Raw genomic sequence first — 25,368 nt, 5'->3', positions numbered from 1 at the left:
TTTGACATTTGATTTGACACATGAGAAACATGAGACGACAGCTGTTGGTGCCAAGGCCGTATGTTTATGTTTTGAATTTCAATTTTCTGATCACGTTGCGATGCGCGCGCCAATTACGAAATGAGATGAGGATGAGATCAATAATGTGAAGAGAAAAGCAAATCTAGGTTTAGGACTCATCTCTTTCTCCCAGACGAACTCTACAGTTAGTTCCAACCTGTATTGGATTTATCGATTCCTTGCTTCCGTCCGACGCGACCGCGAGGGACATTCAAATGCAGGGCAGCTTCAAGATACAACTTATAAACATGGGAACCAGGGCAGCGGCCTGTAAGACTAATAAATAACGCTTAGCGCTGTAACTTAATGCCGCCTGCATGTCCATTAACGCATTTCATTTTTCAGAATTGGTTCGTAACAGCGGTTTTACGTAGTGAAAGCTTTTTTGTGTTACTAATGAGCGTGCAGCAATCCGATAACATGCAGCTTATGTCGGAGCCACTGAATCAGAAAGGTGATCTCGTTTGAGAGTTGATGTTGGGTGTTGCACAAGTTTCTGTGGCACGCTATGCTTCGCCCGTGGGTCCTTCGTTGTTTCCCTTACTTCCACCACTTTCAACCTAGATTAGTGGCTTCCATCTCCCTGATGTTCATTCATTATCTACCAGTTAGATTCAAGTATTAAATAAAACTTTCATTTTAAATATTCTTTATTATTTATATAAAGTTTGAAGTTTTTTCATTATTTTATTAGATAAACTTGAGAGAAAATATATTGCTTTGAGAAGTAATATATTGCTTCTAGAAATTAAATATATAATATATTTGTATACAACATAGAATACCGATGGTCACTATGATTTTAACTAAAGTGCAATACAATTTGCTAGAGTGACCACTTAATGCTTTGTAAGGTTATTTAGTCTATTAAGCACATTTATCACTAGCATTACATAACAGAACAAATGAGAGAAGTAATATTTTAGTCTTCATTGTTTAATAGATGTTAGAGTATTATGTAACCCTGATAGTCTCTTCTGAATCTGTAAACCGGCATGTTTTGTGCTGATTATCGCTGATCATTCCTCCAATGTCAGTCTTGACCTCTGTCTGGTGTGTGTTGTTTCTGTCTGTCTCCCTGTTTATGTTTAATGTATTTTTTTCTGTATTTCTGTAGCTGCGAGTGAAATGTTTTTCCCTTTAGGGCTCAAATACTGAGTTAGAATTGCTGTTCAAGTACTGTTAACAGTATCAAATTGTATGTGACTTGACAATGAATAATATATATTTTTATCAAATTTATTATTTATTTTTACTATAACTTATGCCCTATAATATTACAGTGTTAAATGTAAAGGTATTCACATGCTATTTTCCGTAAACTCAATATCTACTATGCCCCTATTTTGTGTGTGACTCCTGATTCTACTTAAGATGGTCAACTTTTACAACCTTTGAAATTTGTTGTAGGTGTGTAGGCTTCCTAACACTGTTTTTGTTCACCATAAGAGAATCAAGGAAAGGTATTATGAGAGGCAAGGGCATTAACCTTCGCACCAGTGACACTTATAATAAAACAGAGTTCTTCCTAACATTGTATACCCAGTATATACAATTTTAGAAACTATAATCTGTGTAGATTTACAACAACCAACAATAAAATATTGCTCTAATACATATGTAATATTTTAATTAAATTGTGTACAAAAGAAACATACTTTTTCATAGCTAACAAATTGCTATTTTGAATCGTTTTTTTTTAATAAAACCCCCTGAAAGTTTTGTTATATTACTTTACTAAAAATTAAGCAACCATTAGTTCTATCAAAAAAGGGGCTTAAAAGTTTTGTCAAAATTTCCCACCATAAATAAAACCAATACACATTCTTCAAAAACTACATACATTGTTATACTTTAAGCTGTATAATATGTAATTATGTGTAAGATCCTATGTATTTTATTTAAATAAACAATTAATTTGATATTTCATTTTTATTTAGTAATACATTTCTTCATTAATAAACAAAAGTAGTTACTAGTTAGATAAAAAGGTAGTATTTTCATGTTATAGATTTATTTCTTTGTACTCCTACTGATTTAACATAAATAATGTTGCAGTCACTGCAAAGATCCGAAGTCTGTACGACTGTCAACTACGTTTGATGCACAATATTCAGCCTTTACCATCGGGCATTGATATTGCTAATACTGTCAAATATTTCTCTCAGACATTACTCAGTAAGTATTATTATGGTTATATAAATATTATGTTGCAATATGGGCTATAGTCCGACAATTTCACTCATGGGGTCCCATCCCATGGAGTGACAGCGGGTGCCGGGGTCGGGGTACTATAGGGCAACGCGTGAGACTGCCGTAACCCGCTCCCCGCCGCCGTCTGTCTCCCCCTGGGACAGTCGCGCACGATATTGTCGCACTATAGTTGGGTAGAGCTTTAAGATTTTCCCATGCCACGGTAATGATATCATACAGTATTCTAACTCGGCCCTGACCTTGGTATTTATACCTAAAGCGGCATATACCCCGTGGTACGTCAACAGTGATAGAGCTGTTCGCGTAGAGCATTTAAAATTTCATCTATTTTTTGCCCATTTTAATGCCCATTACTTGTAGGATCAAGATGGTAAATACCTAACAATAAAATAAAACAGTGAAGACTTGAAATTGTTCACGGAAGTTTATTTATGAAAAAAGAAAAATATTTATTTCAGTAAGAAAAATGGTACAAACATAATAGTGGATGTGACCTTCTATTAAGTGAGGAACACCTGTGCCAGAAGGCCACGCTCTTCCATATCAATTAAAATTAACAGTACCAAAAACGAAAATGAAACAAAAGAAAAATATTATACAAACAGGATGTCTGTGTGTGTGTGTGTGAAAATGTATTAAATTGTAAGGAAAAAAACCTTGCAATAATGAAAAACTGTATGAATTTAAAAGAATTAGAAGAATGTTACAAAATAGTGTATGATAACATTACCGTGGCCATACTGCTTTCGATGACTATTGACATACTGCATAATATTTTTATCCTTTACAATATTCGTCCGGATATAAGTAAGATTTGAGATGATTTGATTGAAAGTACCGGAGTATTTATGCATTTTCACTCTTGTCGTAGAACTCCTTTTATTAACTATGAGGTAGAATATGCAAATAAGTACTGCGCATAATCCATAACATTATATTTTTCTGTCAGGTCTACGAAGTATTGCTTTGATATACTTTCTACCAGTACTGTACATCCTGTACAAGGAGCCTCTCCTTTGCACAGGATGTCGGCTAGACTATGGGTACCACAACGGCGCCTATTTCTGCCGTGAAGCAGTAATGGACAAATGAGACTTAACATCTTATGTCTCAAGGTAACGAGCGCAGTTGTAGTGCCGCTCAGAATTTTTGGGTTTTTCAAGAATCCTGAGCGGCATTGCATTGTAATGGGCAGGGCGTATCAACTACCGTCAGCTGAACGTCCTTCTCGTCTCATACCTTATCATAAAAAATACACTTATTTAGTTGTTTTCGAGGATCCTGTGGTCGCCTTATGATTGCTCCACATGCTTTTATCTGTAATTTATGTATTTTTATTGTATTTTATTCACATATATGTATCAACAATAGCAATTATTGTAATATAGAGTACGGCAGTATGGCTCCTTAGGACAAGCATTTTTGAACAATTATTGTTCAACTTTTAATTGTACATATTACAATCGAAGATCACCGTTTCGTTTGGATCTTGAAGAAATCACCGTGAAATTTGTTAAACTTTTGCCGATGTTATGATCAATTACAGGTGTTCTGAAGGATGTACCAAAATCGCCATTGGAAATGATAAGAGATGCTGACAACGACGCAGAACGTATGAATCTCTACCCCAATTTGGACTATAAGGGACTTTTTAATGCTATATCACAGCTTGTAGACTCGGCACCTCACTTGCAGTATGGCATTCAAGGTATCTATCAACATGGCAATATTAGTTTTTTTTGTTGGCTGTATATTATTCCGGTGAATACTTAGGATAAGATAGATATTTCTCTTTGTAAGTCTGATACAGATGCTAGTATGTTAATATAGCTATACAATATACACTTTATAATATATGTCTTAATTAATAAGGGTAACGTTGTTTTTCAATTGTTTTTCTTTTTAAATAAAGCCAATGCAAACAAGCACAGATATACTCATTTCTTAAAACTTATCATGGTACATAAAAATACATATTATGTTGATAAATTTCACGTGACAATATTGTGTGACGGGCGAGGTGTTTGAGAAAAATATCACAAGATCACGATGCAAGCTCACCAAGGCTAGAAGGACGTCAGAAAAAGCGCTAAAATTGCTTCATCTAATTTATGCATCTCCCCCCCAACCAATAGGCAAGTCATGAGATCTAACCAAGGGGAGAAGGGCGTCAGAATAAGCGCTTAAATTGCCTTATCTAATTTATGCATCCCCCCCCACAAATAGGCAAGTCACAAGGTCTCACCAAGGAAGAAAATCACCAAGTGAATGTGAAAAAGGTTTTTTGTTTTACTATTACCCACTACTAACCACACATTATTAACCATTTCAGAAATAAATAAATTCTTAAATATATTATATAACTTTAATTTCAGAATAAGTGTAGCACAGTTTCCAATAACAGGATCATCAACTACCATTTTAAGGAAGTAATAATATAGCTATGTTATATATATCCTACGTCTTACCTACAGCATTCGGTCAAGCGGTGCTCCAATGCTTGGGATGTCTGATGCCGTTCTTGGAGTATGACATGATTGACAATCTGCCGTACCTCGTGGCGTACTGCGTGGCCGTGCTGCCGGCTTCCCTTCACCAGGATATACTGCATCTGTTGTGCTATTATATATTGCCGTTTACTATCAGTAAGTTGGAGAGACTTCTGTTTTTGAAAACTTCTTTAGCGTTTTTGAGCACTTTTCTTGGGATGGGTATAAAATGTTAAACTCGCGCCAGAACACGTGACCTGATCGAGAATTCGTATTCGATTTTTCTGAAAGATAAACATTTAATGTATATAATTATAATACTTATCAAGTGTTAAATTTTTTATGTAATATAAATCGTCATTTTTGTGTACGATAGCGCAATTAAAGAATATTATATTTAACCACATAAATGCTAGTATTTTATACTGATAAATAAAGCAATTCGTGCGAAATTATGGTTGGTAGAATATTTTGGAATGGTTACGGATAACCATATATAAAAATTCAAACATGCACAACGTTAATGTTCAAGTTTTCACTTTGCCGGTACTCATCTTGCAGGCGGTGGCTTGTAGTGAAGTACACCAACCATTTTAGAGGCTTTTTAGTCTTCTCTTCTAAGTGACCACTGAATTTCGTTTGATCTTCTTATTGCCCTAAATTGTAATGATACATTTTAAGAGTTTGATGAAATAATGATAATGTTAAGTAATGATAATTGTAATTATTTGTTTGTTAGCACGTCGGTACGCCGGTATGGAGGAGGAGAGCGAAGCCTCGCAGTCGGTCGGAGCCGTAATCATGATGGTCTTCCAACACTCAAGCAATCCAGGTCAGTCATCTGATTTGCCCCTTTTATGTCATTCAGCAGAGGAGGATGTTCTAGATGAGCACTCCGCCCTTGCGCAAATTAATAATAATGTGACTAAAGTTTTTATTTGATCTTTTAGTATTAATAATTGGTGATATGAACTTTCATATTGTCCGTTACATCCATAGATCACCAATTATCCCGCCACCCGGCCCACTTATTCAAATCAAATCAAAATCACATAGTTCACTTAGGTCAAGGAAATGACCTTTTACAGTTTTCTTTTCTTTTACATTTATCGCCACTTCGCAAAAGGTTGAGTTTTAACCAGAAAAAGTAGCAAGAAATACATTGCCAATCTTTTAAATCAACATTTATAGCTTCATCGCCTTACAAACCATTTCAACTACAATATATTGTGTAGTGATGCAACAAAGACATCGATACTTAAAAGTAATGCCTTACACGAGTAAGTCAAAAATGTAAATGTAAAATAATACATTGTACACCGTAAATAATTAAAGGTAATTTGTGAGCATTTTATTAGCGATTGTAAAAAATATAATAAATTTCGTTTTAAAAACATGAAGCAGAGTTTCTGGTATCATCCTGCCAACACAAGCAGCACCCGTTTCCGAGCATGACGCATGGACCAGGCATCGCCTTCCTCGACCAAATTTTAGGGATGGGAACGACCCGCTCCACGTTGCCGCCACAAGCAGTGACATTAAAACGAACATGACGAAGCCTGTCACGAGAACTAAACCAAATAACATAAAAGAATGTTCTGTGTGTCCCTACCTCTCTAGATGTGCTTTAATACCCAGTGCTCCTAGACGAGATCCAACCTATTACTCGAATATAATATGGATCCCTAAAAATGGATGATATAAACGGAGAGAAGGCTGTGCAAATGACAGAAAAAGTGTTTTTTTTTTGTTTTTTCAACAGATAATTATTGTCTTTTAGATAAAGTTGTATGGCAGATCATGTACCTCTTAATTATGTGCATTGTGACATTATATTAGAGCACGTTTTTGTTTACGATTGTCGTACTATTGTATATTATAGCTGAAAATAAAACTATATACAATTTTAAAATAGCCTGTACTAAAAATATCGTTAAAAGTTTTATGGTAGAGATGTTATTCCAAAAAAACTTTATTAAATTTATATTCAATCTTCAGGCAGGTTTTTTCTATATGAGCTACAACGGACTAGTATTGGAAACTTGAGCCGCTCCGTACATGTCAGCTAAATGAACGTAATTAACAATAAAATTATTCAATTTACATCATCCAGCACACCACTGCCAGTTGCTGGAGTCATTGATGTCTCTGAAGCACTCGGTGGTCAAGGACGTACTATGCGTAATCGCGTACGGAACCTGCGGTGCCCGTCTATCCGCTGCCAAACTTTTGTTCTACTACTGGCCGCCATTCGACGCGAAACTTTTCGACAGGAAGGGACTTCTCTGCAAATTCTCCAGTGAGTACAATTAAATTAGTGCCTATTCTGTGACATTATTTTATATAGTAGAGTGAGATTTATTACCTCTTATAACATACTTGTAATGTAGGATGAGAAGATGAGTAGCGTGCAGTAACAGATATGCCGCCAATTGCTATAAGAGGTAGAGATGTACTGAGTAGCTAGTAGATGGAGTCTGATAATTTAATTATTTAATAAAAATCATGCAGCGTCACCACCGATTGAGCCACCGTCAACCCGTACAAGAGATTGCTGGTTTATATCCGCCTCGACCAATGTTCAAGGGTGGGTGCCTAATAGATAGAAACACAATACAAACCATTTTAAAATTAATACTATGGGACTATGATTTAAAAGTAAAGTGTTCTGAGTTAGGGGTACAGGAAGTTTAGATCTGGATGCATATACTTTACATTACAATATTTAACTGATACAGTTATTAAAAATTTGTTGCGTTACTACAACCCAGAGATGCCTCATTAAGTTGGCATATTTTTGTCTTAGAGCCCTTATTGGGGACATTTTTAGGGGCTTTATTATCTTATAAGTCATACGTTAACTTCTAGACGAGCTGGTTCCGTTCCTGTGTCAGCGGGACATGTGCCCCAACGCGGGCAGCGCGGAGGCAGCTAAAGTCTGCTACGATCATTGCATCAGTGTCACCTTTGCCTCTGACACTCCGCCTCCGCTCTACCTCTGCATTGAGTGTGCCAACGAGATACATCGGTGAGTTACTAACATTCGTTGGAAAGATCTTGATGAGAAAAGCTTAAAATCGTTGAGTTTGGGTTGGGTTGGAAATTTTTTTTTTTTTTAGTATAAGGAACGAAACGAGCAGTAAGTTATTACAACTGCATTACTACTATTTAATTACAATGCAGTGCCGCTCAGAATTCTGTTCAGTTGTATTACTTTTGGTTACTTCACTGGTGAAAGTGTTAGTTTTGTTTTTATTTATTATTATACTACTATTTGTTTCCTTTACATAATTAAATTAAAAGTAAAATATAGCACACTAGCGTGTACTGTAATCTTCTTGTCCTTTATAATACTGTGCAGTGAAAAATAATAATAAAATCAGTTAAGTTTCATCACTCGTTTCAGTGAACATCCAAATCAGAGGTTCTTCGATATCCTGCATCCACAACAACAGGTGTCCATGGTGTGCGAGAATAAGGTAAATTGCAATTAAACTATTTTAATGCACAAATCGCTACATTTCTATCAAATTGTGATTCTATAGTTTCTTTTATATCTATTACATACAATGATTCTCATCGTTCTTTATTTCATCAACTTTAAATATGTTTATTCAAAATATGATTGATTCCACCTTCGCACGACACGCCATAAGTTAGGATATCATCCCCACCATCTGGATGTGTGGTGGTCCGCCACAGTGCGGTTTTCAAGGAGCTTTCTTCCACGTACTACAAAGCTGTGGAATGAACTTCCTTGTGCGGTGTTTCCACGACGATACGACATGGGTACCTTCAAAAAAAGCGCGTATACCTTCCTCTTAGGCCGGCAACGCTCCTGTGATTCCTCTGGTGTTACAAGAGATTGTGGGCGCCGGTGATCACTTAACAACAGGTGACCCGTACGCTAGTTTGTCCTCCAATTCCATAAAAAAAAATCTCGTGAAACGTTGCACTAAATGTATAAGTCAGTTGCGGTCACGTCGAGCAAAACCTGCGGCTGAGAGATGCTTAGCAAGCTGCTGCAGCTGATTTAATATTAAATTAAATATTTTATGATACAAAATTTTGGTAAATATGAATGAAATGGGCGTGTGGGCGGGTAAAAATGAAAATGGCCGCAGGCAGAGGCGTTCCAATTTTTATGATTGGGTACGTTGTTCCTCTTTTTTTTTAACTTTTTTTTAATGTGTTTGGTTCATGAAAATCGATATTTACGTGTACTCACTACTTGATACCAATATATATACGCCTTAAGGTATAGTATAGGTAGATATAGATAGGTTTTTTATAACCCTGTATATGTAATTATGTATCTTACATAATTAAAGGTGTTCTTCTCTCTAGAAAAATTTATTCATCCGTTTAATTAATTTATTATAATTATACGATTAACCGTTTTATTTCAGAACTGCAGGTCGACCGACAAGGCCGCGTACTCCATTTGCTTCTCAAACGAATGCGCCAGCTATAACGGGAACCATCCAATACGGTAAGTTTTCGTGTTTTGTTTACATTCAAATATTGCACGCCTCACAAAGCGCAAGCGTATGGGAGTAGTCTACTGTCGACATTTCAATTGAAACACTAAATATAAAAGAACGGCTTCAAAAACTAAAAATTATAAGATAACTTAATAAAGATTTAATTTAGTACACTTCTTATGCAAACCTAATACCTAATACCTTTAATATTAATAAAATACTATTATTTGTATGTGCTACTTATTAATAGGGCGTCGGTGCGAAGACTGATGTTTTAGCAGGTACACTCGGTACACTCGCCACGCGTGACTGTGAGCGGGATAGCTTCCTCTTGAACAAAACTAAAAAAGATTACCTGAGTTTGGTTTTGGTCTGGTTATTTCGGAAATACGTCTTTCTGTATAAAGTTGTGCTAATGTAATTTGTGGTTTACGTTATTTGTGGTCATAAAATTTGTTCTTCTTTTTCTATCTTCGTTCCTTTTTTTTGTCAGATACTGCCAGCAATGTCACGGCAACCGACACAACAGTCGACGTGGCGGCGACCACGTGCTGCACACGCGTCTGCCGCTCGCGTGGCAGATGGACAGCGACATGCAGACGAACCTGGTGGAGGCAATCATCAGGTACAGTCAGCAACCGACACAACAGTCGACGTGGCGGCGACCACGTGCTGCACACGCGTCTGCCGCTCGCGTGGCAGATGGACAGCGACATGCAGACGAACCTGGTGGAGGCAATCATCAGGTACAGTCAGCAACCGACACAACAGTCGACGTGGCGGCGACCACGTGCTGCACACGCGTCTGCCGCTCGCGTGGCAGATGGACAGCGACATGCAGACGAACCTGGTGGAGGCAATCATCAGGTACAGTCAGCAACCGACACAACAGTCGACGTGGCGGCGACCACGTGCTGCACACGCGTCTGCCGCTCGCGTGGCAGATGGACAGCGACATGCAGACGAACCTGGTGGAGGCAATCATCAGGTACAGTCAGCAACCGACACAACAGTCGACGTGGCGGCGACCACGTGCTGCACACGCGTCTGCCGCTCGCGTGGCAGATGGACAGCGACATGCAGACGAACCTGGTGGAGGCAATCATCAGGTACAGTCAGCAACCGACACAACAGTCGACGTGGCGGCGACCACGTGCTGCACACGCGTCTGCCGCTCGCGTGGCAGATGGACAGCGACATGCAGACGAACCTGGTGGAGGCAATCATCAGGTACAGTCAGCAACCGACACAACAGTCGACGTGGCGGCGACCACGTGCTGCACACGCGTCTGCCGCTCGCGTGGCAGATGGACAGCGACATGCAGACGAACCTGGTGGAGGCAATCATCAGGTACAGTCAGCAACCGACACAACAGTCGACGTGGCGGCGACCACGTGCTGCACACGCGTCTGCCGCTCGCGTGGCAGATGGACAGCGACATGCAGACGAACCTGGTGGAGGCAATCATCAGGTACAGTCAGCAACCGACACAACAGTCGACGTGGCGGCGACCACGTGCTGCACACGCGTCTGCCGCTCGCGTGGCAGATGGACAGCGACATGCAGACGAACCTGGTGGAGGCAATCATCAGGTACAGTCAGCAACCGACACAACAGTCGACGTGGCGGCGACCACGTGCTGCACACGCGTCTGCCGCTCGCGTGGCAGATGGACAGCGACATGCAGACGAACCTGGTGGAGGCAATCATCAGGCACAGTCAGCAACCGACACAACAGCCGGCGTGGTGGCTACAAACCATTTGAGAGACAGCTGACGTAAATATCAGAATTCAGGAGTCTCTTTTCACAACACGTCTTTTGTGGCACTATTAGGAAGTGTGTTATAAGAACTCAGCAAGCGGCGGATAACGTGTCTGCTCGCTATCTCAAATGACCGTATATGTATTCATAATATACATTTAGTAAAAAACGGTTATTTCAATATTACAAACAGACACTCCAATTTTATTTTAATGTACAGATAATCCACACAATATTTTTATAAATTATAGCCTATATGTTATTCTGGTGTGTAAGCTATATTATTGCAAAGTTTCATCAAAATCCATTCAGTAGTGTTTGCGTTAAAGATGTTCAAACATACATCCAGACATGCAAACTTTCACATTTATAATATTAATAGGATGACACAAAGTTGACGATATATTGTCACTGTGGAATCAAAATATATTTTATAACTATTGATAGCGAATGTTAGTTCAATGTTTGATGTACGTGTTAAAAATTATATTACTGGATGTGTGAAAAAAGAACAGGAACAGTTAGCCATCTATAAATTAAATATTCCGGTAAATTAAAAAAGAATATCTGAAAATTTTATTGTGGACTCCGACAAATGCCCTTCGCCTTAACTCTATTATATGTACTCAACTAAAACTCAACTCAACTACTAACTAAATAAACAATAGCCAGCTTATAATGTAGCACTAACAGTAAGAAACAGAGCAAAATTCGTTTGATCCGTTGTTTACACACGGAAATTAGCAATAGTAAAATTACTTTTTATGGAAAAGGAGGACAAACGAGCGTATTGGCCACCTGAAGTTAGGTGATCACCGCTCATCATTCTACCTACCCTACTTACCTTACCCTACCTTATTCCAGTCTCCTAAAAGAAGCCAAGCCGATCAACTTGGAAGACCCGGACAGTTCGATGGAGCTCAACAAATCTCCGCTCAGCGTTCAACTTCCCGATCCTATTCCTGTCGAGGACCGACAGCTTCTTGGACGGTATGTTAATGTGAGCTTAGAATTTAGACTACTTAAAAAAGAGACACGATAGATACCTATATCTATGAATGTATATTCAAATATTTGTATTCAAAATAGGATAAGATTATCACTTATCACTGAAGGACAAAAACTACCATCCATTCGAAAAAGTATACCTCAGACCTGCGAAGAACGGGCACAAGAAACTTAGCGGTCTTCTTATAATGTTATATCGTACAATATAACTTATTATTTAATAGCCTTAGGGCGGTCGCTCTATTCCCAATCTGTGGTATCATTAAGAAAGTCATTTAAGTTATAGTAACCTTTACGACAAAAACGTTTTTTAACAATTCTTTTGTATTTCTTAATATATTTATTTGTTTTGCACATTTCATGGGACCATGTTGTAAATGCATATATTCTATCGTTCCACAAAAGACTTACTAACTTGACCTGACCAAATAGTAGGCATAATAAGTTTATGTTTGTTCCTGGTAGTATTACTATGGTTATGACAGTTTATAGCAAATTCAGTAATGTGCCTATGTAGTATGTACATATCTAACATTATCAATGACAATGTAACGGAACCGTAAGTTCGTTACGGCAAGATGGCGTCACATTTCTATACCGTCCGGTTTTTCGTTTCTTAGTCAATTATTAGGACAGAAAAATGGCTCGAGCTCATACATCCATATTCGTTAATATTCAATAACAACGTCATATTAATATATGGTAATTAATAATCTAACCACTTAGACGCATAAATTATCTAAGATTAATAGGTTGCAAAATGGTTCCGAACTCAGCATGTGTTTGCTGGTGTGAAAGACATCGCTGGTCTTCCGTAGAGCCATTTGGTGACGTCCGGGTCGCCATAAAATATTAAATTATATAAAGGAAAACTTATTAAGGAAAACCCTCTGGAAACCTTATGGATACATAGAAATTTTAAAGAATTGTTAATAAACTTTTCTGTGGTAAAGGTTATTATAACATAAATGATTTGCTTACTATTATCACAGATTGGCAATGGATGGACCCTCAGGCTCTTTAATTATAAATGTTTATTGTATATGATATTACAATTGTTTTCATAAAAAAAGCCAACTGAGTTTCTTGCATCAGTTTTTCTCAGGTCTGAGGCATACTTTTTGGAATTGGTGGTAGTTTTTGACTCATAATAATATAATAAATAAGTTATACTATATCCTATTTTTAATACAAATATTTTTAATAAAAATTTGATATGATGATACTACTACCATGCCGACCAATTTAATATAATTTCGTAGATTACCCAAACCTTACAAACTTTGCGTCTTTAAGATATGAGATATATATCTTTAAGATTATATAAATGTACAGGTTCTTTTTGTTTAGATACGGTGTGTGGTTGATGGTGGGTCTTTGTACCCCGAACCCGGACACGCCGGATGAGCTGCTGGGTCGACTTCTGTCTGTGCTGTTCCATTGGTTTCATGTCACATCTTTCTCGTACTCTGGTAACATATGTCTTACACACTAAGGCTGATATTTATAAAGCGTATTTAGACTTTACTTACGTAAAACTTAGCTTAGTGTGATCAAACGCGAACATTATCCTTACCATGGGGCTGTCTTAAGCTAAGACAGTTCTCAAGCTCAGTATAATTTCAAATGTCAAATGGCAAAGTTTTACCAGAGTAAAGTCTGAGCAAAGTCTAAGTACGCTCTTTAGATCTCAGCCTTAGTACTGTTTTATATGAATAGTTAGCCATAAATGTTGTTACAGCTTAAACGCGTTCCAAATTGTATTATTTTGAATAAAAATTTGGAACGCGTTGTGCTAGGTTTGTTACTTCTATAATGTCCCGACATTTCGCAGTAAGCAAAATGACTTAAGTGTACGCTCATAGCACAAAATATGCTTCTCAAGTGGTTGAAAAAGTGCTACGTGGTCATTATCCTGCGCCAGTCCTGGTTGGGTTAAGGGGGTTTCTTAACAAGGAGTCACAAACCTTCATTTTTGTGTAAAGGTTAAGGAGTGAAGATATTCGACAGAGTGTCTCAAGAGATTGTCTAAGATCGTGTTGTGAAGCTGGACTAAACGTCATCTTTTCGAACTGAAGACTAACACTTATTCTAGTCCAGATCTTGCCTATAAATTATGGTGAATTTTAGAAGACATAGCCGCGTCTAAACGACATGCCCACATTGTGCCGTTTCCTCATTTTTTTATGATACAGATGAAATGAATTTACGGATCACATGGTGGAAAGTGGTCAAAGCCACCCTCTCTAGATACCAGAGGAATCACACTTTTGAAACGGATAAGTTGGAATGGAATAGGTCACCTGACCCTTATAATTGCTATCTGGAAGTACCGTCTCGCATTTTTTAAGTAAGACGGATTGGGGAAGAAGTAAGAGAACACAAGGAATATATATTTTTTATTTATATGGTCAAAAATAGGTAAAAATATATATATATAGTATAGTAATAAATATATATATACGGAATGCGAATAAAAAGACACTTGAATAATTACTTTCCGATGAATATCTGACAGAATAGCAAGGCTTTACTGTGCAGCTATCAGAATCCAAACAACCAACGTCGATTCTACAAGTACATGCACCCAGAGAACAAGATATAAAATTAGCAAAAGATAAATTCTATAAAGACCTTATTGGGCTGTTTCAAAAGCAAAAATATACTACTGATCGCCGACTTTAATGCCAAGATAGGCTGCAAGTCAAACAAAGTCCAAGAGATCTTAGGAGATTACAGTAGTGGTGACAGAAACGACAATGGACAAAGACTGATAGATTTGTCTTTTACACTAAATCTTAAAATTATGAACAGTTTCATTAAAAAAGGCAAGTGAAGAAGGTGGACATGGGTGTCCCCGAATGGTAGAGATAAGAATGATATGATTTTATACTCACAACAGAAAAGCAGATATTTAGTGATATGTGAGTTGAGAATAAGTTAAATTTTAATACTAATCATAATCATCAAATCAAGAAAATATATTATACACTCAACAAAGAATATGACAATAACATCAAAAAATATGAAAACTCCAATGGAGAAGAAACTGGACATATAATGAGTTCGGTTAAAGGACGTATTAGAGTGGTACCTTAGAAATGGGGAAATACAAAGAGGACGTCATATTAAAAGATCGTAAGACGATTTACCAACAGGAAGGAGAAGGCTAACTCGGAAGAGAGATCAGTGGATAAAAGTCGGGGAGGTCTATGTCTAAATACAACCTTATCTACAAAGTGGTTGCTGAACATTGATATTTTTTAATCTTATAAGTTATAAGTTAAAATGTAGTATGGTCAGTGAATAAAGGCTTCTTACTATCTTATATCTTTATAATATATCTATATAATCTAAATCTCGGAAACGGCTTCAACGATTTTCATAAAATTTATACTAAATTTCGGGGACGATAAATAGATCTAGCTAGGTTTCAATTTAAAAAATGTAGTTTTCAATTTAAAAACTGCTACAGTAATATTAGAATACAAAGGTAATTTGCCACTAAATACAAGACTATAATATTTGGATGGGACATTGGGTGATCCGGAAAGCAGCAAACCTCGGTTCGAATCCAGATGTCCTATTAGTTTCTTTTTGTTCAAGTTTTGTACCTTCTTAAAAATCCGTGCAAGGCTCGGTCGTCGAGGTACTAATCGATAGTGATGTGTGCAGGGGAGACGGCTCAGACTGTGGAGAAGCTGAAGTGGGAGCACGTGTGCGGCTGGGTGCGTGCGCTGGCCGAGAGCCGTCGCCGAGTAGTGGTGTCGTGCCTGCTGCCGCACCCGCCGCAGCACACGCGCCACGCTGGCCACTGGGACACGCTGGCCTCGCGAGCCTGCCACCTGCGGGACGGTCTCGACAGGTGATTTTTTTTTTACATGAGCGAGGGCAAACGGGAAGAGGCTCAAGGATAGAGAGTCGCGAGGGAAACGCCCATAGACACGGCCTTTAAGGTGGGAGTATGCTCTTTTCTTGAAAGTGCCGAAGTTGTGTCGCTTGAAGAAAACAGCAGCCGGAATTGATTGTGGAATCACTTTCATTCATGATTCATGATTCCACAAAGTGGCTGTGTGAGGCAAGAAATTTTATGCAGAACGTGCAGTTGTGGAATGTCAGACGTCGACGTGATGCGCTAGTCTCCCAATCGCCTGTTAAAAGTTCGTCATAAAACGTCCGTGTGGCGGTCTATATACGTATACATTCACTTATATAGATAATATTAAAACATTCAAATTAACACCTACTTTTGTGGCAGTAATGTTCAAAGTATTGACACGAGAGTGGGTCAGGGATTGGAAATAATACTCCGCTTATAGGGAGGAGTCTTTATTTGCGTTCACTTTTTCTAATGATTTGCACTTCGCCGGTCTGCCGCTGTAGCTCTTGTGGGCGGCGGTACCTTCAACGCGTCACACCGCACCGAACACTAAGTCTCTTCTATCTTCTTCTTCTTTGAACATTTCCATTTTTCACTACTTCTTCTTTTCTTCTTCTTCTTCTTTAAACTTTCGAGTCAGAACTAGAACAGCCGTAGGCCACGCTTAGTACGGCTTATATACCCCCGGATCTGTTCTATTTTCAAAATAATTCTCCCATTCCTTCTTTAAATTTAAATTGTACTAGAAAGTTCTTTGAACTATTTTTATCCTGCTTACACATTTTCCATCCCTTTTATTCTGTTCGATTTGGTCCTGAACTTACCAGAAATTTCCATTAACTTTACAAAACCCAAAAAATTCCATACACTGGTAGGTGTATCGAAACTGGGTCTACAGCGTATAAAGTAAACACTTTTACGCTAAAGCTACGAGTATTGCTGACGAAGCTGTTGAAATTATCAATGTCTTGAAGTTTGACAACTCTCGTGATGTACTCGTACGTTACTGCACGATATGACGTTTGACAACTCTCGTCATATACGTCGAAGCGTTGCTACGCGACACTGCCCCCTCCTAAGACATGATCGACCCGATCATTGTCGCTTCCGTAGTACTTAGCCACCCGATCGACATGTACGATTTTCGGGGGACTGCGAGGGGTACGCTAGATTCTGAGAGTCACATCATTTATCCTTGTAATTACTTTTTTTGTTCCTTCCCAACTTGGTTGAAGCTTCGGAGACTTCCCCTTTCGCCCTATGGGGTTGTGTAACCAAATCAGGGTTCCTTCTTCAAAATTAGGAACATTAGCTCTTCGATCGAAGCGCGTCTTCATCCGTTCACTTGCCTTAAGCCCAGTTCTTCTAATTTCCTCGTAGATGTCAATCATCTTATTCCGTAACTCATCCACATATTCCGTTATACTTTTCGGAGTATCCGGTGGACAACCTGAGAGTAAATGAGCTGGCAATCTCAATTCCCTTCCAAAATTGGCGTACGCAGGAGTCACCGTAGTCGTCTCGTGTATTGCGGCTCTATACGTCATGAGAAACAGTGGAATGTGCTCATCCCAGTTACCCTGATGACTGTCCACTACTTTTGCCAGATGTCGCTCCAATGTTTCGTTAAACCTCTCCACCATCCCGTCCGACTGTGGATGATATGGCGTAGTTCTGGTTTTATGGATTCCCAAGATCTTGCAAACTTCTTGAAATACTTGTGACTCGAAGTTCCGCCCTTGATCACTGTGCATCTACAAAAAATCTCCAATAAGATGTTCAGTCTCATTTGCCGATTAATTTCACTAGCTACGGCGTCTTTCAGACCGAAACACAGTTATGACAGTTATGCTTACATGTTACTGCTTCACGGCAGAAATAGGCGCCGAAAAGTAAGAAAATAGCTAATACATTTATTATTTGTTTCTAAGTATTATTCATTTCGTTAAATTATTATCACATATCTGCTCCAGGTTATACTGCTTAATTCCATACGGCATCATCACACAGTCAATATGGGACTACATCATGCCCGCGTGGATGGAAGCAATATGCACGGACGTCCCGGAAAAGGTGCTTCTACAAATTATTAAGCTGATTATATTTTATTGATTTAGGCTTACCAACTAGATATATAATTACATATGTACGAATAAGATTATATATAAGAATCACTATTTATATACCTAAAGGTGTGCACAACATTATTAAACAGGTATGCTTTATAACAATTTATGAAAATACAATTAGTTATCTAACTGTTACTTATTTCATCATCATCATCAGCCGCAAGACGTCCACTGCTGGACAAAAGCCTCCACTAAAGTTCTCCACGGTTATTATTATTACTCTATACTATTTGTTTATTGCTTTTAATGATAAATACGCATGTTTTTATAAAAGTTAAAATTAAAAAGAAGCACAATGTTATGATCTACTTAAAATATTTTGCTATAGATATACATATAATATAATATCATTATAAACTAACAATTAGCCCCAATGATCTTATACATCATGCCTTACTAATGTGAAATGACCTCAATCATATCACTCTCCGAGGCTTATATAGTGTCTGATGTGTTTGTCATTATTTGAAGCCGAAACATATTCCAGGCACAGATCAGAACCACAGTATAGTAATAGTACAGTGCTTTAACTTCATACTAAAGCGCTCGATCGACGCACCTACACATTATTTACACGGCTGCTAAGCAATCTTAGGGAGACAAAACTATTGAGTGCCACGCCATGCACCGCCGACACTGGTCACTGTCTCAGTTAGGCCCGGTATCCACCAAAGTGGAGAGGAGGGGAGATGTATTTATATAACCAATCAGATATCGTTATTTCGACGGCTCAACTCACGTGGAAATGGATAAAGCGAAGAGGAGAGGAGATATTGTCTCATTTGTCTATAGAAATTTTTATTGTTTTACTTTATGCTCGCTGCCAACTCCCCGCGCCTCACACACTGAAAAGCGTTGCTATAAACACAGCTCACATCTCTTCTCGGCTCTGATGGAAATAACCTGATAGCTTCGTGGCTTATCTTCTCTCGTCTCCTCTCCTCTCCACTTTGGTGGATGAAATCTAAGGTCGCCTGAAATAAGCCATCAGGCAATCCATAGTATTACTTTTTGTATGTGCCGACCCTAGCGCTCCAGACGTATGTATACATTTTAAGCAGACCGCTGGATTATGCTACTGTTTGTGCCAGTACTGGCCCAGTCGGAGACCATCTCAAACAATGTCGAAATGCTATGAGTTATCTTAAGTGTTCAGTTCGATAAGATTTGTCTTAAACCAATTAATTCGACACGTTCTTCGCCTCTACACGAGGCATCATCAGGAGATGTAGATTCGCCGAACTCTGGAACGAGTCTACTATAATGTTTTGAATCTTCCAATCTTTGTTTTGATATTTTCATGACGAACTCATTTTGATTGAATTACTGTCTACTAAAACGTATAAGAAAAAAAATCGGGTTGTGTACTCCGGGAGTGCCGGAAGAAGTGCAAACTTGAACCTGACGTTGTGCATTTATGAATATGTCGGAATGGTTAGGGAATAATTTCGCATGAATTACTTTATTTGTCGGTGTTAAAATACTTTTTACATTATATTACATAAAAATTTAACACTTTGTAAACTATTACAATTATTTTACATTAAAGAGTCATCTAATCTCTCAGAAAAACAAATTTTCATTCATAATTTCAACGAGTGCAGATAGAAATGAAAACTTAGAACTTTAATATTAAATTTAGAAATTTCTTAATGCTTAAAAACAATTAAATTACTATTTTTAATTTATTTTTAAAACTTATTTTATATTATATTTAATAAATAGTAATATGTAATATCTTAAACAAAAACAATATTTCAACAATGCAAACATTGAACTTTTCAATAAATCCATTTAATTTCACTTATAAGATATACACAGCACTAATGTTGCACAATACGTCAGCTGTATAGCTACAGATATACAGCTATACGCATTTCGTTGACGCGAACTCGCCCATCCAAAAAGTGCGTAACTTAATTAATTAAGTTATCGCGTGCGCCAATCTCGAGCAAGTCGGTAACGCGAGATTATAAGATTTTACCCGTATCAAAAAGAACTGAACGCGGTTAAAGAAGTTCTCACTTCAATTATTAATTATTATTGAATATGGAGAGTATTGTATTAAAATTCTCGAATTGTAGTGAATAATACTCTCCGATACGATGTTCCAGGAGTTGATGGAGTTAAAAGTTCCTGTTGCCAAGATATTGGAACCGGATGGAACGACTGGTGTCGACGAGAGGAATCTCTACAACTTTGCTACCCTCAAAGTGACGGACAAACCCAGACCGGAGACTGTGTTGCCAGTGTTGGAGTGGTTTCAGGTAATCTGGCGGATGAATTCGAACTATAATTAAATATAAGCACAGCCATTCATTTTGCAGAAAAAAATGTCAGAGTAAATTTTCACGATGCGCGAGCACACCGTCTCGCAAATTTGTCGCCCTGACGTTAGCTGGTCAACTAGACCATTTGTATCATACTTCAGCTACCAAGCCTCTTGTAACTCATATGTCTACTGAACCCCAACTAATGGGCGAGAATTAAAGAAATTTCAATATCTAATTTCAATTTATGTATCTCGAGGGTATATTCTCAAAGCCGTGATAGTACAATTTCACTAGTGAATTTGTGATATTATAATTAAACGGTAGATTGTCAATCAACTATATTTTATTTCAATTTAACGGCCTTGTTTTAGAGACATTGTAAAGGGTTAATAATGTAAAGGGTTAACGGTTTAATCTAGGTATTATTATGAATGAAGTTAGCAATGTTAGAGACGTCGAGCGTTCTGATTGGTAATTTTTTTTCATACGCTATTTGCAATGCAATAATAGTTAACATTGTATGCAATTTTCCACATGAAATTTATTTTTGAGTACCTATTATTAACAATAATAATGCAAAGCTGCAATATGCAAATAAGCAAATATACTGAGTTGGGACCATTTTTGTAACGTATAGATAGTATTATTTTAGATTTTGTTTTTTATTGTTCGTCTCCTTTATAAGTTTTATTGTAAGTTATTTGCATATTAATGTGTACTATACGTTTCAAATACAAAAATTTCATTCATTCATCTCATTTTAAATTCATTTCATTCATAAAATGTATTATTTTTGTTTGGCAGACGATATCCTTCCTAGAAGTGAAAATCCCCCTGAGCCAGCTGTTCGAACTGTTCAGTCACTGTGTCATCAACATGCCCGAGACTACATCCAAACCAACTTCAGGTCGGTCACACAAATCGAACCAAATCAAAATCAATTTATTCACGAGGGTGAAGGAAATGACACTTATGAAAGTCAAAAAGTAAAACACACAAACTAACACATATCAAGTACAAACAGTGCTATGTGAACGGCTGGATCACTTGGCGATGCGTAGAGACGTCTCTTCATTGTGTGTTTTCTACCGCAGTTATCACGGGGAGTATTCCGAAGAGCTGTTTCACCTGATTCCTACCCTCGAATTCCACCGTCGCACGATACGCCACAAGTTATCATCCCCACCGTCTAGATGTGTGGTGTTCCTTCACAGTGCGGTTTTCAAGGAGCTTTCTTCCACGTACTAAAAAGTTGTGAATGTTGGAATGAACTTCCTTTTGCGGTGTTTCCGGGACGATACGACATGGGTACCTTCAAAAAAAGCGCGTACATCTTCCTTAAAGGACAGAAACGCTCCCGTGATTCCTCTGGTTTTGCAAGAGAATGTGGGCGGCGGTGATCACTTAACATCAGGTGACACGTACGCTCGTTTATCCTCCTTTTCCATAAACAAAAAGTAAAATATACTAAGACTGACATACATTCTGCTTCGACTTTGTCCTGCAGTTCGGAAACTTTAATCAGTCTTGCTGTTAATTTAATAAAACTATTAATAATGTTGTCGCATCTACAGTCACGACACTAGCAATTATTTTTTATACTCGATAACGCAACTTTTAATATTTTATCTCTCATGCGTTTGAATAAAACATTCCGGCACATGAACACTGCACACACTAGCTCGACACGCCTCGAGCACTGTCAGGGTGGCTTGACGTACACCCGCCGTATGTAAATAACTCTCTATTTAGATTGCATTAGAAACATGAAACTGCGCTCCACAACTCGCTTTGCTGATGTGCGAGAAAAAACCGCTAAGGTCTTCCAAGTTCTTTCTGTAAAAACCAACCTGGGAGTTCAAGCACTCGCTCGAATTCTTCGCGAGTACAAAAAGTTAAACAATAGCAATTCAGAACTTGATATATTCGGTAGTGCGCTCGTCAGATTCAAAGAATGTGTTTTTAAACACTTAGCTGGTACTTAATTGGTATCTGCTTTAGTCAAATAAGTAGTTATTCTTGTTTTTTCGTTTCCACTCTTTCAACAAAATACCTTCATTTATTATTTTGTTTTTATTGTAGCCATAGTATCAATTCTATTTTTAAGGAGTAATTAGGCAGTATTATTTGTAATTTTTATAAGATTGAGACAATTATATGGTGGTGCGGTGCGCTTTAATAAATAAATAAGTAAGGTGGAACTGGGCTGGGCATGTAAGTCTGGATGCACACAGACCATTGGTCACAGGTCACAGGTCGTCACGTATTGGGTGCCTCAGGACGGGCATAGACGTCGAGGCAGATTCCGGAAACGATGGCGTGACGATCTGGATGCCTGTAATAAGACCTGGTCGAATCTGGCACAGAACCGCGATAAATGGAGTAAAGCATAGTTACAAAGTTAACATCACGATAGGAGTAAATATGATTTGTAAAATCTGATCGATGTACTCGAACAAGGTCTCATTTATATCTTTTTATCTCTATGCAGAAAGCAGCCCGAAGGAAAATGAGGCAGCAGATTCGCCAAACGCGACCCAGAAAGAGATAGAGAATGACAAGCCGCAGAACTTGACGTGCTGTATACTAATGCTGGACATACTGCTTAAACAGGTGATGGTCATTATAAAATTTTCAAGGGTTTGTATATTCTTTTGATTCAAACAATTTTCAAATTTCTAATTGGAGTGATACCTTCTTTGGCGTACCATAGTAGGTCGTTCGTCACGCTCTGAGGTGAAAGGCTAGAGCGTGTGGTGATCTCGGGACTCGAGTGTACCCGAGCGAGAAGATGCAATCTGCTGCTCTTCGCTGTGGTGTCGTTGTGTTTAGTATATTAAATTAATACGTAGTAATTGTCATTTTTAATTTAATAGTTATTATTGCTACGTAATAATAATTATTTGGTTTACATTGTGAGGTTAGTGTCTGTAGTTAGTTAGTGGTTTATCGTGCTAATATTATATATTGAAAAAAAAATCTAAATATTAAACAATATAAAAAGCATAATTATTGTTTTTCTTATTTTAGTAATCACAAACCCATTGTAGCCTTCGTTGAATATGCAAACGAATATAAATAATTTGATTTATATAGAATTAAATAAATATTATTATCTTTTATATCTGACGTGTTTCTCATTTATTTTACTAATATGATACATAATAATACTACATAATATATATAATAATTATATGTCGTTACCAATTTTGCGAGTGTGCAGTTCCTCCACAGAGCGGTCTTAAAGCAACTTTTTTCCTTGTATAATTAAAGCGGCAATATCAGAAATATTGCTTTGTACTTAAAATTTTCAGACAGGATATCGTCGTTGAAAAATAAAATTTATGGAGAGGGTATGAATAAATAAATAAAAATACTTTATTGCACTAAAAATACATAAATTTACAATTTGTATATCATTGTTATGGTAGCACAATAATTAGGCGACCTTACCGCTATTCAGCGATCTCTTCCAGGTAACCTACAGGTGTAGGAGACGTGTTTATTTACATATAATTTAACATAAGGCAATAAATTAACATAATATAGGATATTAATACGCGCATACATATATTAAATGCAACTTATATTTATACTGTTAGAAATACGCAAAGAGAAGAAAACAAAATAGGATTTAACAACTACAAAAATTATAAGATAAAGTATATAATGTACACATATATTATTATAGTTATACTATACATTCTCACTAGACGACTTGTTCTAAGAAATAGTTTATTAAAGAGGGTTATGTAATGATGTTACTCAGATGGAGATCCAGCGCTGCACCCTCAACGTGTCAACTGTAAGCAGCGAGGCGACTCGCCTTCTGCGGCTTATGCTCAACTTCAACCGAGTGGATACTCTGCATCATTGTACGTACACGGACACACACACACACAAACACACAATGACAGAGGAGTCTGCAACGATGGCAAAATTGCTTGACTACTTCCAGTAAGGGACTTGGACCCACCAGCTGATACCCGAAATTTCGCCATGGGTTAGCTGCAAGCATGGAGAGATTAACTACTACCTGACCCAGATGAACTTTGGCCACGGATGTGGCCTGCCTGGATGTGACTGCCACAGATTAAAACATGCGGATTTACAGATTGGCCAAACTGCATAGACGCAATCGAAGATGCGCATCATATATTCTTTAACTGCCCTCGATACATAACCGCACCAGGCACTAGGTACAAGAATAACACCTAATCAGAGTAATGCTTACTTCTGAAGTAGCCTGGGATACGACGAGTGTATACGATGCAAAGATAATCAAGCATAGATTGCGTAGGGCATAGAGGTCGAGAAAAGCCACTGCAGAAATTGTTATTCTTATTTTTATTGGTGGTAGCAAAGGCATAATTCTCCCCCTGTGAAGATTTCTTCAGCCATTTGTCTCGCGGCGATAGATGGGGACTAGGGAGATAGAAGAAGAGGCGAATTTAGTCGGTATTGGTCTTGACACTGAGCCCGACATACCAGATCAATATGACCACGGTCTTATGAAACGTAAAAGTATTGTTTAACTCAGAAAAAAACAGACACACACACACAACACACCCACACACCATAATAGACATTTTTCGTAACAGGTATCGGAAATTTAATAAGAAATTATATAACAAATTAAATTTAGTTTGCTTCTGTATTCTCTGTTATTCTAGAAATAAAATATAGTCATACTTCTTATTGTGTAGTTTTATATTTAAGATGGATGTGAGGCACGTAATTACATTCACGCCTATATTTTGTAAATCTCAAGTGGAAACCATATTGGCTTATAAATTGTATGTCTACTTAACGAAAGTTGTTTGTTTCACAGCACTAATTAAGCGGTTTAATGATATATTATGCACAGTTTAACATCAAGAGGCCCAGTACAAGTGACAAAGCGACTACTGTGATAAAAGTTAGCCAGACCCATGCCAAATGTCGAAAGCCAAAACAAAAATGGATTATAATAATAATAATGATGATGATGGTTATATCACAAACACTCTTGTCTCCTCCACCAGTGTTGCTGGGTCACTTCTTCTGGAAAATGTTAGAGAATGTCAAC

At 37.7% G+C, this 25,368-nt stretch overlaps 1 protein-coding gene across 1 annotated transcript; it reads left to right on the top strand.

Moving 5' to 3' along the window:
- Positions 1-94: 94 nt before the first annotated feature.
- Positions 95-24,957, top strand: LOC126976792 (protein unc-79 homolog). The gene is made up of 18 exons (XM_050825396.1): positions 95-514; positions 2,119-2,238; positions 3,821-3,982; positions 4,749-4,919; positions 5,503-5,595; positions 6,877-7,062; positions 7,632-7,791; positions 8,170-8,242; positions 9,173-9,255; positions 9,741-9,872; positions 11,875-12,000; positions 13,369-13,490; positions 15,694-15,883; positions 17,872-17,971; positions 20,142-20,294; positions 21,105-21,207; positions 22,792-22,913; positions 24,070-24,957. The coding sequence occupies exons 1-18, from the start codon at positions 367-369 to the stop codon at positions 24,259-24,261; spliced, it is 2,436 nt and encodes an 811-aa protein (XP_050681353.1). The 5' UTR covers positions 95-366; the 3' UTR covers positions 24,262-24,957.
- The last annotated feature ends 411 nt before the right edge of the window (positions 24,958-25,368 follow it).

Source organism: Leptidea sinapis, chromosome 2 (genome assembly GCF_905404315.1).
Source record: "Leptidea sinapis chromosome 2, ilLepSina1.1, whole genome shotgun sequence".
NCBI lineage: Eukaryota > Metazoa > Arthropoda > Insecta > Lepidoptera > Pieridae > Leptidea > Leptidea sinapis.
The sequence above is the reverse complement of the archived record's forward strand: the minus strand, read 5'-3'. Positions and strand labels throughout refer to the sequence as shown.